At 26.6% G+C, this 19,936-nt stretch overlaps 1 protein-coding gene across 1 annotated transcript; it reads right to left on the bottom strand.

Moving 5' to 3' along the window:
- Positions 1-590: 590 nt before the first annotated feature.
- Positions 591-2,170, bottom strand: LOC139093811 (dehydrogenase/reductase SDR family member 7-like). The gene is made up of 4 exons (XM_070644652.1): positions 2,034-2,170; positions 1,471-1,976; positions 798-1,078; positions 591-739 (listed from the first exon to the last, which is right to left on the bottom strand). Exons 1-4 carry the CDS (start codon positions 2,155-2,157, stop codon positions 685-687), a joined length of 966 nt encoding a protein of 321 aa, XP_070500753.1. The 5' UTR covers positions 2,158-2,170; the 3' UTR covers positions 591-684.
- Positions 2,171-19,936: the final 17,766 nt, after the last annotated feature.

Below are 19,936 nucleotides of genomic sequence, written 5' to 3'. Positions count from 1 at the left end.
TAGCAGAAGCTAATTAATGATTTATGCAGTCATGAAAGTCACTCCTTACTACTCCTATATTTTTTCATATGCACAATATAAAGTATTCACATAAGTGGATGTAATCTTTTCTTATATCAAAACATAAACTATGTATACAGACATGCATATGTATAATCCAGAATGTTGAGCATCGACACAGTTTTTTCTTCATTCCCTGTGCTTCCAAATGTTTTATATACATGCATTGCTCATAATGTGAGCTCACTAATTTACAAAGTCTGTGTGCTATGTTCATACTACCTTTTCTTGTCGCTACCATTCTACCCTCTTTGCTCTAACTTAGCGCTTAGTTCTTTTAAAAAAGGTACAATAATATCTCATAAAGCATAATTTTAACATTACAGGAAAGAGTAAATGTGAAAAAAAAATTCAGAACAAAAATATTTTATATATTCGTTCACATATAAATTTAATAATGTATACACGAGGGAAAGAAGACTGACAGGAAAATTTACTTACATGAGACATTTTTTTTTTTCATTTGACTCCACTGGAAATATATAAAAACTTGTATTAACTACAAGATAACAGGAACGATCAGAGCTCCCTTTGAATTTTTAATGCATAAGCAATGTTTTTATTTTTTAAAAAAGTTGTGCTTTTGTTATTTGGTTTATTATTTTAAAAATATTTTAGGATTGACTAACGCGAGTCTCGAACTTTTCCCAATAACCTTGTAACTCCCATCGTCATTAATCTAAAGATATATTCAAATATAAAAATTTATACATAATGAAATTTGTTAATTGTCTTACAATTTTTTTATGTTTGGATAGTACAGTCCAACATAAAGTATCAAGTTGATTGGAAAAATTCCTGACCATGATAAATGAATATTGTTTGCTAAGGCCACTGCATATAAATATGCACATCTTTCTGTTGTCATTCGACGATCTGTGCCACTAACACGTTGATTATATTTGGCTCCCTGAGTTTCAATGAAAGATTCCTGTAGAAAATTTGAAAATGTTGGACCTGGACAGTAAAGATTAACGTTGATATTGTTCTTTTCTGTTCTCAGTGCTTCAAAATATCCCTTGACAAGCAAAGAAATAAAAATTATTCATAAGGATGTATTATTTTAAGAAAATTTCAAGTTAATAATAAAGCTTTAAGTTTAGAAAATTTTAAAATAACATTTTCCTCACATAATAAACTATGCGGAAATATAGAGCCTAAATATTCTATTACAGAAAACGAGTGTTAATAAGATAAAAGTTACTAATTAAAATGTATTTAAGGAAATATAGCAAATTATAACAAAAAAAAATCTAGATTTCCTTTTTTGTTCATAAAAGTGGACTAACACTATTTTGACTTTCCAAAAATTTTAAATAATTTTTTAAACTCAATTTTGCTTTGAAGTATTGCAATTCAATTAAAATTTAAATATATTCTTAGCATATATCGTAAAAGAAGATTTATTACGTGCAATGAATGTTTAGCACCAGTATAAGAAGCAGAATTTGGTGCACCAAACAATCCAGCTGTAGAACTTGTTATCGCTAGCTGTCCATCAATATTGTATTTGTCGAAATATGTAACCGCGATTCGCGATAAATTTATAACGGAGAAAACATCTAGTTCAAATAGTTCTCGATCGACATTAATATCAATTTTATTCCATTCTGCCCGCTGAGATCTTCCAGCATTATTGACCAATATATGAAAACTTCCAAAATGAGATATTACACGGTTAAATGCCCCGCGATGAAAATCTAGATTTAGCATATCGAAGGGAAGAACTAGTATATCATTTGACTTTAATTGACCTTTTGAAATATTCATGCATTCAAGTTTTGCAGCTTCCAATTCTTGAATATTTCTTCCACTTAGTACTACTCGTACTCCATTCTTAGATAATTGTTTTGCTAGTTCTCTACCAATTCCTGAGCTTGCTCCCGTAATCCACACAACTTTGTCTTTTAATGTATCTAAAATATATATTTTTATGAATATAAAGTTAATTAAATTAAACCTTACTAACTAACTTATAGGCTTTCCAAACTGTGTTTTATAATACAGCATAATGTCACAGTCAAGTATTATCCATAATATTACTTGAACTATATAATAAAAAATGACAATAAATCCAATTATTTCAAAAAACGTCATGTTTATTCTATAAAAGTTCAAATTAGACTATTAAGCAGTGTAAGCATTCATTCGTAATCATGTATTAAATAAGCTTAGAGTGTGTAACAATATGAAAAATAAACTACGATAAGAATCCGAATTCAATTGATAACCTACACATAAGGTTTTTTTTGTGCATTTTTCTAATACATAGGAAAAGACGATATTGTCCGCACTTTATCCGTCCGTCCGTCCGTCCGTTAACTTAATTAATTTTCATACAAAATTATCAATATGAATCTTTTAATATTATTTTTAATCATGTCCTAATTTATTATGAAGTAAGTGCAAAATGCACCGGTACGAGTAACCACATATACACATTTTAATTTTACTGTTTTCCTATATAATTATTCTATGTATGAAATGATAATATTATCATATTGAGGCAGGTATTTGAGGTATACGAATGTAGTCTGGGACTAAAAGTAACTTGGATCTTGTTTTGCATGCCAGAAAAGCCCACTAGAAATTATATTTGACTACATATGTATTGAAATGGCATGCTTCTGCTACATTTAAAATAAATTATTTTTTTGAGGTTTTTTCACACCAAAGGAAAATATAATAAAAAAAGTGTGTAAAAATACATTGAAACATCAAAAATGTTGCTTGTGTTAATAATTAAATCCATGACTTGCAGATTTTAAATAATAGAAAATTAAAAATAAATCCAGCGAATTGATTTTTGGTGGCTAATTATATTATATGCTTTTATTAAGTTACTCTGTTTAAGACTTTCAAATTTTCAACAATTTTTTCGACTACTTTTACTTAACTTCAAAGGCTGAAATTTGGCATAGTGGTGTATTATAAGTAAATATGGAGGACATTAAAAAGATTTTTGAAAAAAATTTAAATTTTGCTCTAGTTAGGGTCAAATTCTGCAAAACTTTGAAATTTCGTAGGAGTTAGGGTCAATAAACAAAAATTTGATCCGAAATTTGAACAGTCTTTCATAAAGGGTTAATATTATAAAAATTGAACGATTTTATAATAACAAACCCTAGTTTTAGGCCTGTTTTGAAGTATTAATTTATCTTCATGGAACATTTAAAATGTGTGTACTCTGTTCATTTCGATTGAAAATTAAGACAAATTTTTAAAAGTTAACAAAGAAAATTACAATAAAAGCGTGGGGTTTGATAATGGCTTCTGTAGATTCACCCTTTTTTAATTTATTTTTCAATTAAGAATACCTAATTAGAAGATAAACAAACAAAACCTGTTCACAGTGTTTTCCCTTCAGGTAAATACAATAAAAACGTCCATATATGTTTTAAATCCGACTATTTCTTTCATGTTTTTCAGAAACGATAAATATAATTTTAAGAAAAATGTTTGATAAATGGGAATTACAAATAATTAAAAGTATTAGTTATGTTTAAAAAAGAAATAATGCATGTTTCTTGCTCGTTTTAGACAAAAAGAATGAGTAAATGAAAAATAAATGAAGAACAATTAAAAACATATCCATCATATGTACCGTTAACAATTTGCAATCTGACGAATAGCATGTAGGTTGTTTTTTTTTTGATGTCCTCAAGAGGAAAAAACTTTGTAGGTAAATGAAAAATATAATTCAAAAACAAAACTTTAAGCCAAAATTTAATTTTAGTCTATCTACGTCAGAATCGATCCTAGTTCTTGTGAAAAATTTAAAAAATGTTTCAAGTGAACAATTATTACCCAAGCATTTCATCCCTTGAAGCAATTTCCATAAATTTACAAATTTCTTTAATAATATTCAGCTTAAAAGAAAGAAAGAAAACCGACGACTTCGGAAAATAATTTTCTACGCTTAAAGAAAGAATTTAATTAAGGCTCATAAATTTTGATAACGTCGAATATTATTTTTTCCTTGACCTCTGGTATGATTAAAAGTAGTAAAATTATTGTTTTGCATATAATGTTTAACAAAAATAATCAGAGTAAAGTGAGATATTTTACTTTGACTTGGATACTATTTCATTAAACAACATTTATTCTATTTGGTTTGGCACATTTTATTTATAAGTAATCGAATGAATGTATTACGTTTTTAAATTTTAACTAATAACATACTGCTGTCGCATGCAAATAAAAAAATATTTTAATTTAATTTCTTTAGAGACAATTAATTATTATTTTATTTAATTAAAAGAAAGATTTCCTATGTATGTATGTAAGAGAGCAAAAAAAATAAGAAATTAACAAAGAAAACAATGATCTTAAAGTTAATATGGCATTTGATAGCGGTCAATCAAAATTTTTTTGTCACTTAACGCTAATTTTGACACTAATTTGTTTAGGAAAGTTATTTATCATTCTTGGGGTTTTTGAATAAATTGTTTGAAAATTAGGGGTGTCGATTATTTGGGTTTTCAGAATTTGTACAAATCCCAAATACCCAAATCTCAGGACCCCCAAGTACTTGTACAAATCCCAAATCCTCAATAAGAACAAAATATCATAGAAAGATAGATGGGTTTTATTTACCATAAAGGTATTTGTTTAACAATAAATTTATATAACACAATTAATTCAGTATAAAAGTCCAATAAAACAATTCATTTAAGTATTGTATTGACAATCACATCCCAAGACACCATTACTTCGGATGTTTGGTGCTGCTACTAACGAAGCAGAGGCATAAACGTCTTATTCCATTCAACCGTGCTCTCACACGCAAGCCTTTTTGTTTATGGACTAGGTACCCGGGGGCCACCGTATATCCTACGTTGTTGGCTTGTTTGTCACGTGAATGGGGACTGGTCATTGATGAAAAGCAGATAATCATCGTCATGATCATTCTACTTGTCATACACAAACCACTCTGGACTAAGAACTATCATTATAAATAAGCTCGTTTTCTGAGGTTTTAGGCCTACGCATCCAGATGCAATTCAAATTTTAACCATTTATTGTTATTTTCTATTTTAAATATTGTTTAAATAGGTATAAAACTATTTTACCATGATTAACTTAAAATTAACTAAAACATATTTTCATATATAATAAAAGTTCACTTGCATGCATTTTCAACTACGTGTCAGCAAAAAATTGCCCATCAGCAGCCCTAGATTTTTCTAACCAAATATTTATAAAAATATTAATGAATAATTGAATTTTGAAAACAAAAAAAGTAATAATATGAAAAAAATACAATAATACAGGAAAAATTCGATTTTATAAAGATTTGTACAAGTACTTGGGTAAAAACCCAAGTATTTAAGGTACCCCAAATCCTTACAAAATACCCCAAATGCCAAATACTTGGGATTTGTAATCGACACCCCTATTTGAAATATAATTCAAATCATTTCTAAATTTTTTTCCATAAACGTCACTAGAAATATAACGAAAATATTTTATACACATATGTTCTTCTCAAACGACTTTTCTAATTTAGTATTTTTCTCGTTTTCCTCATTTGTTGGAAAATGGCCAAGCTTTATTATACAAACAACATGTTGATTTTGAAAATGGTGCAATATAAAACTAAATTGGGTAAAAATTTCAACTTGCCAAAAAATTGATGAAATAAAAAAATTATAATTAAATTCCACCTTTTTTGCTAAAAGCATTCTTTTGTCCGTGTAGTGAAAAATCTGCTTAATTTTATTATCTTTGGTTGAAACGATATAATGATTGCTAATTGACAGTTTTTTTTCCTCTAAACTTGTAAACACAGACGTTAAATGACGTGCATTAAAATGATTATTTATGTTTAATGTGAAATCATGATTTTTTTTTCAATCATATATAACAATTTTTTTTTGTCTGGACTTTTGTGTCCGGACTTTAGTGGAGTTCGGACTTTGGGAGTCCGTAAAGTCCCATACAAAATTTATTTTTTTTTTTTATTAAAAAGTATTTTTTTTTTTTATTAAAAAGTATTTTATTATTTTGGGTTACACTGCGTAACCCGAGTTGAAAAAGTGGATTTCTGGACATTTTTTTTGAGTTACACTCAAACGCTTTTTTAACAATGCCTAACAGTGGTCGAAAAAAGGATTTTTGGAATTTTTTCGGTTACACTGCGTAACAGCTTTTTTTTTTTAAAAAAAAAAATAATTGAATTTTTTTTACTAGATACATTTTTTTTAAACTAAAATTATAAATATGATCAAAACACTTTATAACAGAATAGAAAAATTATTCAAAAATATTACTCCTAATAATCGCATGACATAATAAAGTATGGCAGCATAAGAGTAAAGCACAATAAAAGATACCTTATATTTTAACCCATTTTAACATGAGTTATTCATACTATAAATTAACTTTACTCATAAAAAAAGTTTTCTTACAAAACTTATTAAAGAAACATTATGATAACAATAGCTTAAATAACGACTTTTTAAAACGATTTCAATATGAATGCGTATGAGAGATTTATTAAAATTGTGAAGAAACAAGCTAAAGAAACAATCAACTATTGTATATAACAAATGGTAAAAAATGTTAAGAACTTGCGAAAAATTCAGAGATAGAAGCCGAGATTTTCGGCTTAAACAATTTAAAAAAATATATTTTAACTATTAGGATTTTGAGTCAAGAACAATCATCAATACATCAAAAAAGAGATACAGGCAAGGTGGTGGGACAGAAAGATAAGTTTGTTATACAGCATTTGGACGTCACTTGGCAAATAACAGTAATGAAAGAATGTCAGCTTAACAGAGTCAGATGGAAAGCCTTCTGTTGTAACCTGACTCCACATAAAAACATGGTTACAGTAAGTAAGTAAGTAAGCATTAGGATTTTGAGTCATACTTACATTATTATACTTTAAAAAGTGGAAAAATTAAACAAATTATTAGTACATACAGAAAAGTTTAACTATGACTTAAATCCAATTATTGGTTTTAGTCGAAAAAGTCCGGCTCCTACCTCTGGAAAAATTTGTTAAAAATCTAAATATAATACATGAGTGAGACGCAAATCAAATTATGTTTATATTGCAAATCACATACTTAATTTGATTGAAATATCATCAACAATAATAATCAAATTGAAATGTTAACATTAAATGTCTTGGAATGCCTACATGAACATAAAGATAATAACTTTATAAAATATGAATACATATATGGAACATGCATATTCTATTGTTGACTTACATACATGTTTGATGCCAAAGGAAATAAATTTTCTGACAGTCGCATATAATCTTATCTATCGCATATAATTTTGTATGAAATAATGTCTCACTGACATTAATTGATTTTATCCTACATAAATGCAAAAGGATGATTACATGAATATGACTAAAAGGTACATCATTTATTTAAGTAGGAGGATTATTTTAAAGAAACTAGATTTCTTTCTTCGAAAGTAATGAACAAGAAAATTAGTATATAAAGAGGAAAACCAATGACAAGTTATTTAATATCATACATAATTGTACAGTTAAAAGTTTTATCATTTTTGTATGTGTTGATACATACAAATACAGCTTTCATAATAGAATAATGTCAAATTTGTGTCATTTTCAATTTTCATACGGAAATAAACATATAATGAAGAAAGACGCGTAAACGAGATAATAATCCCTTAAGGAATTCTCGTAGAAAATCATTATTTCTTTTTTGTAATTTAATTAATAAAGTTCGTTGGCATTAGGAAGATTGATAAATTCATACATAAGTAGATGGAAGTTTTGTTCATCTTTTCGAAGAGATAATGTGAAATTATTGATCTCGCTTACTTTTTTCTTTTTATTTGTGGCATTATTGAGGTGATATGACAAGATTATATAATTTTCTTTACTATCACCATCGCATAAATTGCTTTATGTAAGGAAAAAAAATTAACGAATGGCAAAATCAAATGATGGAATTTATTTGACTATTTCCATGTCAATTCAAATTCAATTAATTTTCAGGACTGACGTTAAATTAATTGAATTAAATAGGCTTTCTTTTTATCATATTTCCATCGTTGCAATTTTTTATGTCTGAATTTCCTCATTTATATTAAAAAGTTGATGAATAGAATGTGAATGAATCAAAAACAAAATGAAGATAACGAAATAAAACTTTTGTTAGTTTTTCTTCTTCTGCTGTAAATCATTAACTATGTAAATCTTTTGCTCTCCTCTCAATGAAACATTGAAAGATTTACTTATAGAACATGATTTGTACATTGAAAAAATATTCATTTAATTTAAAGTGTATTATAATTGCATTTTCATACTGTTATGTAAACATTTTCTGTTTTTATGAACTTTCCCTGGAACCTTCTCATTTAATCTGAATTAGTAAAAAGTTGAAGAAACAATAAAGAGAAATAAAAATAAATAATAGAAACCTGATGACTCATAAAAAGTAGCAAACAAAAGAACAGAAGGGTAAGGTTAAGAGAAACCTTGCGGGCATTATAAGTAAATAGAAAGAAAAAGAAAAAGAATTTCCTGTCTTACCGACAAAAAGGACATTAAAGCGTCAGATGATGAGATAAGATGAAAGTAAAAATAAATATATTGCTTTGTAAACAGAAGTTTGATATTCATTGGTGTGAAATGCTTTACTCCTTTCTTCATTTTATCTCCTCAAAATTCATTTTTTTAACTTCTTAGGACTTTAATTTAACGATAATTTAATTGATTTGATGCAATAATTTAAGGCAATTGTCCTTCTGTTCTTCTGTCTGTCATTCCGCAAACAGCGATTAGCCGAGCGGATGTTTCAAAAAATAGCGATTCGCTTGTGTCAGCGCTTTCGCAGTGCCTCAACTTAAGGTCACCTTAATGGCAGGTGGAACATAATGACCCTCGTATCGGAGTACACGCAGAAGATCGGTGATCGGTGACTTAATTTAACTTTTACATCATGATATGCAATCAATATATTTTTACTTTAAATATATAATTGTATAAAATCTTTGATAATAAGAGATTTTTCTCTTGCAGACTTACCCATATTTGAGCTTCCATATGAAATTTGTTGTATTTAAAATTTCTGTTTAAAAAATAATACTGAAAGTTATTTTTTTCAGTTCATAAACCAATTTGATAGTTGCAGCAAAAATGAACACGAATGGAAAGGGTAACAAGAAAATGAGAAACTTTTTCATGAATATGGATGCTAAATTACATGTATAATAAATTGTTTGGAAAATTTTCTATTGCAATTTTCTAAGATGAAAAGTTTCATCTTGAATGTAAAAGTTTTTCGATGTACTCTTATGCTAAAGGTATAACATTGGTTGAGAGTGAACAAATATTATATACATGTGAAACATCTTTTAAGATACGAAAGAAATAAAATGAAAAGAGAAGAATGTTCTTCCATTTCTTTTTGTTTCAAGTCTCTCCATCTTACATTAAATATTTATTTTCACCTTAAGGTAATTTTTTACTAAAAATATGTATATGTGCATTGATTAGTTTATGTTTTTATTAGTGTACAAATGCATATTCATGCAAGAATTTATGAGAATGACATATGAATAAGATGTATGAAATCTATTTTTATTATTATTAACTTTAAATAATTCTTTGTAAATGCAAAAGGATTATTTATTTTATTTTTAAAAAGATATCATTCATTTAATATATTTATTTTCATTATAAAACATTCTATTTCCTTTTGTTACATTTTAATTTTTAAGAGGGTTTTGAAAACAAAGGATCGTTTACTTATTACGTAGGTTTTTTAGAGGATGAAAAGTCTGAGTTTTTCACAATGATGAAAAAAAATATTTTTAAGCAAAATTTTACAAAGTGATGAGGGGGATCTTAAAAATATTTTTTTGATTACATAATAAGTGAACGCCTTACAGTTATAAAATATAGCATAGAAGAAAAAATATAAAACTTGGTTAAAAAATTGAGAGCTATTAAATACAGTTCATTATGAAAATTACATTATATTTATTAAGAAAAATTTAAAAATAAACGAATAAATGAAAGACATAAAAAACACGAATATAAACTACAAGAATTTTGCAAATTTAGTAGTATAAAAAAATCTGAATCAAAATTAGATAAAACATAACAAAATATGTCTTTTAGATAGAAATTTTATAAAAATTAAAGAGCAAACAATTATATTATGAAAAGAAAAAATTTTATTGAAAATATGTTTTGTCAAAATAATTTCAGTACGACATTTTTTATGATTTAGAGTTTATATTGCTTATTAACGGTTTATAAAAATATTTTTTCCATTATACAATGAAGAGAATATTTTTGGGAATTTTTTCTAACAAAAACTAAATTATGATTTCATGGATTCATGGCATTTTTCTATTTTGTGACCAGGACGTTTTGAAAACAACAAATTTATAATTATGGTATTAAGAATTTCTTTAAACTAAAATATAAAAAAAATATTACAAAATTATTTTATTTTTATTAAAGATACAGATAAGAGTAAAAAAATAAGACTTAGATTTTAGAACAAAAAAGAGAAAAATTGTAGCAACAGAAGCAAAGAAAAAGAAAGAATATATTAAAAAAATTGTAGCATGCATGAAACCAATTTCTGGTAATGGAAAAATAATAATATATTATTTATGTATAACTCGCTTTCAATGAATTTATTATATTTTCTTTCCTCCTCCTTCAGCCTTCAATTTTATATTACTTCTCTTACTCAATGTGCTTTTTTCATCTACATCCCTTTTATATCAGCAAAAAAATCGCATTTACTAAAACGACGGTATACAATTTTCGCATTTTCGAATGCTTTGCATTCACCCTTTTTCTCATCCAGTCATTCATTCGTTTTGTTTCATATTTTTTCTTCACGCTAAACTCCATCAAAATGCCTTCTACTCTTTAACAACCTCTCCCACTATGTATTTTATATCGTCAATTTCACGCGAACCAATTTGATTTCGTGACGAATATGCAGCATGAGGTACAAAAAAGAATTTTTGATGGGTTTGCTTTTTGTTCTTTCATTTTTTCAATTTATTTTTTTATTGTTTGAATAATTGGCGTAGAAATTTTCTTGTTATTAATAGGCAAAATGTACATCGTTTATGAACATTGCCTTTTAAATTTCACAAAGAATTGATTTGATTATTGCATGTACCTTTAAACTGTAAATAGCAATTGAAAAATATTTATCTTGATACATAAAAAATCCAATATTGATTCCTTTTTTTTTTTTTAAATTTAGTAGTATAATCATAGTATTATTTCATAAATTAAACTGTGAATAAATCTCAAACTCACTTGCTTTCACCGCGCTTGGATGGAATCCACATGGAAAGAGACTTAATGGCGTAGAACAGTAATGCGGAAATGTCAATTAGATGTCAAAATAGAGAATCTGTACAAGCTTTGTGATGTGGCTAGTAACAGAGTTAGATGGAAGGCCTTTTGTAATAACCTAGGGTTCAAGTCGGAGCATGGTTCCAGTAAACTAGAATTTGTATTGTATACAGGGGTTTCATATCAAGTTTAAAGTCTAAAATTTTAAAAAAATTAAGAATCACACTTTTGAAAATCATGTCTAATAATATAATATAGTAATTTCATCCACAAATTTTGAAGATGAGGCTTTACAGTATCAAATAACAAAAATTGATTGAAACTTTCTTTAAACATTCATATTAAATTGTTAGACAAATTCTTGTTGCTTTCTTGATATCGGGATTTCCCCGGGAATCCCGAAAAATTCCGAGATCCCAAAAATTCTACTCCCGATCCCAAAAATCTATCGAGATTGGGATTTTGAGAAAGCATGATGTTGACATCTTGATTTCGGCTTTGAAAACACAAATCTTTGCAATTTTTTGTCATTAATTTGCTTTGTTAACTATTTAGACCACATTTTTGTGTACTGGAAATTATTTTTTTTATCTTCAAAATTTCAAATAAAACTATTAGTATTACATTTGCACTGGAATTCGACTAAAAACTAGATATTTTTTTCATCATCCAATCCCGGGATTCGATGAAATCCTTAGGATTAATCCCAGATTTAATTTTTTGAAAATATTTAAAAAACGTTGTAAATGCTTTACTTTCTTTAGATCAGAATATAAATTGAGTCAATCAATAATAATAAAATATTGTATACAGATATTGTAGTCCTAAAGTATCCTGCACATAAACATCAAATATGTACATATATATTTGGATGTGAAAAATGAATCATCTTTCAATACGTTAACAAGAGTTTCTTTCAAGCAAAAAATATAAACACTGATAAATATTTATTTCAATGTGTTTGTAATATTAAAATATTTGCGTTGTAATATAATTCCCAAGGATTTTTGCTAAAGAACAGAAATATTTTTCGAAAAACCTGAAATTAGGTATTTTATTAAAATTGCAAACATCCTAGACTTGAAATTCTACAAGAGTGTAATATTGAAGGTGAGACCTTCTAGTACGTTAAGAGTTAAAAATATTGATAAACGATCATATAATATAGGTTTATCTTTTTATTCTGACAATGGAAGTTAGAGAAAAATTATGATGTATTACAAAGCCATTGGAATGATTTTCATGGCAACATAAAGAAAAAAAAAATAAGCAAGCAATATTGGGATGTGCGACAAGTTTATTGAATTTGTTTTTCTTGTTTTTCAATGTCTTTTTCATCAAATCTATTTTATTTTTACAATTTTCACGAGAAAATTTCATAAATATAGGTGTAATGAGGAAAGTATTCCATTCTGTTTCACAAATAAAACGGTTAAATATTACTTAGATATGTAGGTGTTGAGTAGAAAAAATAAAGGAGATTAAAATTATATATCTAGATAAAGATTTTTTTTTATCATAAAAGATATTTTCAGTTTATATACAATATATCTCACATATATCCTTGATTTCATTTCATATTGTACCACGCTTATATATTTTCTCTATGTATATTTTCTCTCTGAAAAGAAAATTCTATAAAAAAATGTTACGATGATTTTATCTTATAGCAATGATGATGGTGAAGATGTGAGCACTAAGATTTTTTTTCATTCAATTTCAGAAGGGATAATGAAAGAAGAGTATAATGAAATTAAATAAAATGAATGAATGAATGAGTGAAGCTGCAATATCTGGTTACGATAATTTATAGCGATTATTTAAGGCATTTCAAAGAAGTAGAAAAAAAAGATTTTCTAACAAACGATAATATTATATCTGTACTAACTAATACTTGAATATGATCGACTAGAAGCATTTAAAACAATTTGTTCAAAAAAAAAAAAAAAATCATTACACTCTTTGAAAAATTCTAAAATTAAATTTTAGATTTGTATGAAAAAATCTAAAATTTAGTTTTTAACATAGCACCTAAAACTAAATTTTAGATTTTAAAACTAAAATTTTAAAATTTAAAAACTAAATTTTTTTTTCTAAAGTATTAAAAATTTTCCTTCCAAAAACTAAAACTGATATTTTGATATAAATTTTTTAATAATTTTTCATACAAAGTTGCCTCATACTTCATCAAGTGATTTCTCCATGCTCTTGTGAAGTTTTATGAGAAAATTTTTTCTAAAAGATTAGTTTTAGAATTTTAAAATTCGGATTTTAGATTTTTAAAATTAAAATTTTCGAATCTAAAATTAAGTTTTAAAATTTTAAAATTAAGTATTAAAATTAAAAATTAAATTTTTAAACTAAAAAAAATTTATTCTAAAACTAAAATTTTAGAATTATTTCTAAGAGTGTAGGGTAAATAAACTAATTTTTGTGGTAATTTCATTCTTCAAGACTTTAAAAGTTCATAACTTTTCACACGTTGAATCTGATTTTATTAGTGAGTCTAATTTTTGTGGTAAAAAATCTAATTTTTGTGGTAATAATAAATTGAGAATTTCTAGTTCAATTCTTCAAGAAGATTAGCTAAATTTACTATCAGACTTATATTCAACTAATTTAAGTTCGAATTTTTAAAATTACAGAAATATCATTTTTTCTTTTTATCTAATTGATTTTATTTCTGAATTATAATCATTGAAAGAAGCAATTCAGTCCAGAACTTTAATTTGTGTCATAGCGCTTTCGCATTGCCTCAATTCAGGGCACCTTCATGGCAGGTGGTAAGTAACGACCCTCGTATCGGAGTACACCCAGAAGATCGGCATTGCGTTTGGATCGTTACTTAAGCTAAAATTATTAAAAAATCTCAATGTTGAAAAAAGTATCTATACTTATATATAAGTAACGAAATTCATAATCCGCGAGAAAACAAATTTTATCTCAAAATTTTAGCTTAATTAACAGCAATTATTTTCTTTTAAAGTGTTAGTGTCTGAAATAATTTCAAATTTTTTGAACGTTAACGTAACGTTAACATTTTTGGACGATATATATTTTGCTTACTTAAATCAAAACCAGAGGTCGAAGCCGGTTTTTTCGACTAAAATTATTTTTGCATTTTTTGCTAATATAAAGTAATCTACTAACTCATGCTAGTAATTAACTGTTCTTAAATGAAATACTAGAATTCTGTGTCATTTTTGCTAAACTTTTAGGTATAACAAGCTCGGAAATGCACTTTAGCCGATTTCTTAGCCGATCGGCTAAACAATCAATTAAAGACAAATTTAGGGCTTAATAGACATTTGAGCTTAGCAAATATGAATAAGAATCCTAGTATATCATGCTGAGAACAATTTTAATTTTAGCCGAAAAGTCGACTACGACCTCTGATCAAAACGTTTAAAGATTATAAAGAGAGCTAAAGTTCATTCTGATAGAAATACGATATGTTATACAGAAATACGATACAATACCTATGAATCGTCAAGAAATTGAATCATTTTTTTTTTTTTTTATTTTTTGTAGAAGCTAAGAAGTAATATGCACAACTTCATAACTAGCTTTTTGATCATCCGAAATTGTTAAAATAAACTTACAAAAAAATTTTGACGTATAAAAACAATAAAAATAATAAAACAGAATATAATAAAACAAAACAAATAGAACGTGAAGAATAATTCATTAATCAAAATTTAAAAAAAGAGACGACAAGAAAATTTCTTGCAAAGGAAACTTTTTCTCGTTACTTTCCGGATTATCATCATTTTACCGCGTATCCACGTTCCATTTTCTTCTTTTAGTTATTTTATTTTGAAAAAAGGGAGCGAATCAAATTCGTTTGAAAGATGACTACATAAATATAAACAGTTTATGAAAAATTCCCTCGTGCATCAAGAAATGAAACATCGCAAAAGCTTCTTTTCAAATTTTTCTTTCTCATCTTTTACTTTTTTTTTTATTCTGTCGAAAATTACGTGATCAAATTTCAAAATGTTTTCTAATTTATATCCTCTGCGGAAAGATATTTCTCAAATGCTTAATGACGCTATTACTTGCTCCTTGGAAGATTGTTTCATGAAGATAATCTTCTTTAAAAATGACTCTATTTTGAATGGTGAAAAATTCTCTTGAGAGGAGGGGAGAAAGGGACAAGAAGATAGGATGTAGATGGGTATGGAGAGGAATGAGTGACTAAGTAAATGAAGGTAAATGCTGAGTGACTTAGAGAATAACAACATAAGTAAAAATAGGAGATCATTTGAAACATTTGTATCCCTACTGGCAAAACATTCGTAAAAGTGGTGTATAAAATTTGTAGCTTAGTCATGCCACAAAATGTCTCAATCTCTTCCACTTCAATTATCTGCACAAAGGAGTAAAAAAATTATGCTAATTTAATATTCTATGTAAATAATTTTTTCTTACCCGTTCATGATGTACACATCAAACAAAAAAAGTATAAATCTAGAAGTTAGTTTATTTTATGCAGATTAAAATTTTCATTTAAGTTTTAGTCATCACGAGTTTCGATATTTTGTATATTCTTTTATATTAAGAAGTTTTATTTTCTTTAATTTCAATTGGTCCTTTAATCCTATAATTGCATAAAATTAAAATGAAAATGAAATGATCAAAATTCGAGGTCCAGTGGAAGCAAAGAATACAAAAAATCTCTGAAATTGATAATATAATCTTTTCAATTTCCAACCACATACTCAATGTAACAAAATAAAAAAAATAAAAACGTGTAATTAATGCAGATCTTTATCATTAATGGATCGAAAACATTAAATCTTTTTTAAAGAAAAAAGACCGTTGTGGCTAAAATGCGTTGAAATTGCCAATGAGACGAATTAAAATACATTTTGGTCAAATAAAAAAAAAATGGTTTATAGAGAATCAAACAATTTTAAAATTTAAAACATCCTTTGCAAGAAATTTTACTCCGTTTCATACTATTTCACGACAGTGTCAATTTTAAAATAATATTTGTCGATAAAAATATCACGGCGAGACGCATTCAGAAAGATTTTTAATCTTAAATGAGAAAACCAGCATTATTAATGAAAATATTGGATTTTTTTTGGATAGGAAAAAACGTCGAAATCTTTTCATACTTAAAGTCTTTTTTTTCCATTCATAAACATATATGTATATTAAAAGGAAGCAATATCAATGTTTTATAAGAGAATATATAGAGTGAGTTTAATATAAAGCAAAGAGGATGAGATGATAGACGAGAACTCTTATGGAAGAAAATACTACTTATTGTTATTTTTTCATAATAGAGATGAGTCCATTCAAGTGCATTTGCTATATTGTTGTTACATTTATAATAAAAGTTTCTTATTAGTTGATAGTAGTTTTAATGGTGCTTTAAAATAGCTTTTTGAATAAAGTGTTTTTTTTTTTTTTTTTTCTGTAAAAAGCTTAAATTCATATTTTGAAATACCTAATGAAATTTTTAGTTAAAATAAAATAAAATAAAATATTAAATAATTATAACATTATTTCAAAAGTTTTAGAAAAACTTTTAAGAATGGTCAATTTAATGTGGTATAACATGCCAGAGTGGTGTTATCTAAAAAAATTTAATTTTTTTTTTTATTTAATATGTAAAGTCATCCAATATTTTATTTTTTATTAATTCTCAAAAGCCAATATATCTAAAAACGTGAAATTATGTGATGAAAAAATGTAATTTGTTTGAATTTTATCCCACTATAAAGCACTATAAACATTAATATTTTAAATGGGAATAATACGATATTCATTCACATTTTTTTAATAAAATAATAAACAAAAATCTAACGCTACAAATAAATATTATATAATATAAATTTTAAGTAAGTAACTTATTTCGCTGGCCGTACAGATCAAGTGTGATCCATGGCCTCCCTCATTCGGTTTCTGAAGCTGACTATCGCTTGCCAATTACCAATTCCAAGTGTGACTCTATCTCTATCGACAGCTTCTTTCCATGAGTTTTTTGGCCGCCCGCACGATCTCTTGCCCTCTAAAAAGTTGGATTTAAATACGTTTAACAATAAAGCATCCACAGGCCTTCTGATAAGATAACACTTTTGTTATTCTCCTTTTTCGTTATTGAATTTGTTTCATCATCCAATGTATTTGCACGGTTTTATATCAACATTCAATTATAAATTCGATTCCAATTTATTAAATTTATTTGTGAGATTATTTTAAATATTCATTATAAATTTATGAATATTCATATACCTGTCACATTTATATATATATCATAATAATATTAATACAAAGATACACATCAAATCGATATTCTAATTTATTTAATAAAACATTAAACTAAGTTTAAATACAAAAGAACAAAATTTCTCATTTTCTACATCATCAATCGCGTATTTTTTAGAAATTCCTGCTTAGTTGATTTTATGTGCATTTTTTTGGGTACGGTATACAACTATAAATATAAAGATGAATAAGGCTCACTTCTAAAGTATCAAAGAAAAAATCGCATGGTGACAAAGCTTAAATTATTTCAGAGTGAAAATTTATAGGAATCAGTGATCAAATTATCTTTTATAGGTGCGCATTACAGCCGCTTTGATATCTCATTCTCTTCTTTCATTTTTACTGCTTACTTATATTACTAAAAGGTATGCCAATAAATTTTCCTCTCCATCTCATCGCTTGCAGTCACTTTCGTTTCTTATTTTTACTATAATTTAGTAAATAAATCTTGAATAATCACCCATAGAATTCAACTAAAAGCTTTCATAAAAACGTAAATTAGAAAATGCGAATTTCTTCACCTTTCTTTTTCTCGCTACTTTTATTCATTTTGATGAACATTTTTTATGGGAAAAGTGAAAGGTAGAAATTTTCATCATTACATAATGAAAGCACAGCAGTAGTAATGGGAAGGGAAATGTTCATAATTTATGTCACGAAAGCAATTAGGAAATTGAGAATTTTTTTCTTTTTCTAAGTTTTATTTGTTATTTGATTTGGGTCGAGAAAATTTCTTTTTTCATCTTTTTCTTTATGTTTATTTCTATTTTAATGGTAAATTAAGAAAGAAGCGAAATAAAAAAAGAACAGTAAATCGCAAAATTAGTTGATTGGGATTTTTTCTTTACAATGTCAAATTAGAATTTTTTAAGGTTTTATTGCTTTTCCTATTCTAGGTATTTAATTGACATCAAGATAAAGGTGTACAGATTGCTATCATCGTTAAATAAGTATGGTAAAACATTGTATATAAATATTTTTTTTTCATAGAAAAAAACTGAAAATATTAAAAATATATTATAAGGAATCACTAAACACATAAACTCGCTTTAGATATTTTAATCGAAGATTAAGTATAAACAAAGCTAGCACAATGTAAAATTTTCAAACATATAACAACCAATATAAAGGTTTCAGGTTTTTTGAAAAATATTCAATATACAATCAATTGTAAATAAAGAGTTAAAGGAATCATCAAAATCATTTAACATTAAAGAAGTAGAATTATCCATATAGTTGAAATTCAGGGTAAATTTGAGGGCTTGAAAAAAGTTCAAAAATGTGTAAGAGTGAAAATTTATATTATGCGATTGAGCTGTTTTTCTTCAGAAAAAGGTATCAATTTCCGATATTTTTCTTATTTTACATGCTTTTTCATCCATCCATCCATCTAAAAAAACCGGAGATTATCCTCGCCCCATGATTCTATTCACGAATCACATGCCATAGTGAAAGCATTAAATTTATATCTTAATGCGGGAAAAGTAAGGAAGAGAAAAAAAAACTTTCTTTCCGTTAGCGTTTAAACATTTTTGTCACGAAACGTGTGCATTGGCAATGGCAGTAGCAGGAATCGAAAAAGTAAAGTATTCTGATGATGATGCCATGAAAAATGAAAAAAAAAAAAAATGTTCACACCAGTTTAAATAATTTTGTACTTCACATAAAAGTAGTTGCTAACATAAAGATGAAAAATGGGGATGTAATGAGATGCAACCAAATGATCATAACATGGAAAAAGATTTGGATGCTATGGTTTTAAATGCATCAAGAATGTTGAAATTTAGGTAAGATTATTGTACAGTGAATTTTTGAGAGTTTGAAATACGTTGAATTTGATTTTTATTTGCATTTTTGAAATTAAAAAAATACGGTTAAATTTTCATTTTGATCGGCTGGCTGGCGATGTGAAACGCGAGTGTTAAAACTCCTCGAACTATTTTTTGATAACAAGCCGATTTCAACATATTTTCTTTCAATGTAATTTTTCTCTTCAACATTTTTAAATTATTTTTATCATATTATCTCAATTTTAAATACTTTGATTTTCTTAGTTGTCCCACAATTTCTAATTTTTAAGACTAAACATAAAAAAATGTTCTCATTAACCGTTACCACATCCGTTTCCATATATTATGTATTAAAAAATGGAGATTTGTAATAACTTTTTTCTTTTATACTTCTTCAGCTTATGCTTCAGTATTTTTTTCATACTCTAAAAACCACACAGCGAGTTTCCATTTATTTATCCACATCCTATGTTGGATACAT

The sequence above is a fragment of the Chironomus tepperi genome, unplaced genomic scaffold, assembly GCF_022539635.2.
Source record: "Chironomus tepperi strain 1889 unplaced genomic scaffold, CSIRO-AGI_Ctep_v1 contig_338, whole genome shotgun sequence".
NCBI classification, from domain to species: domain Eukaryota; kingdom Metazoa; phylum Arthropoda; class Insecta; order Diptera; family Chironomidae; genus Chironomus; species Chironomus tepperi.
This window is presented reverse-complemented; position numbering and strand designations above follow the sequence as displayed.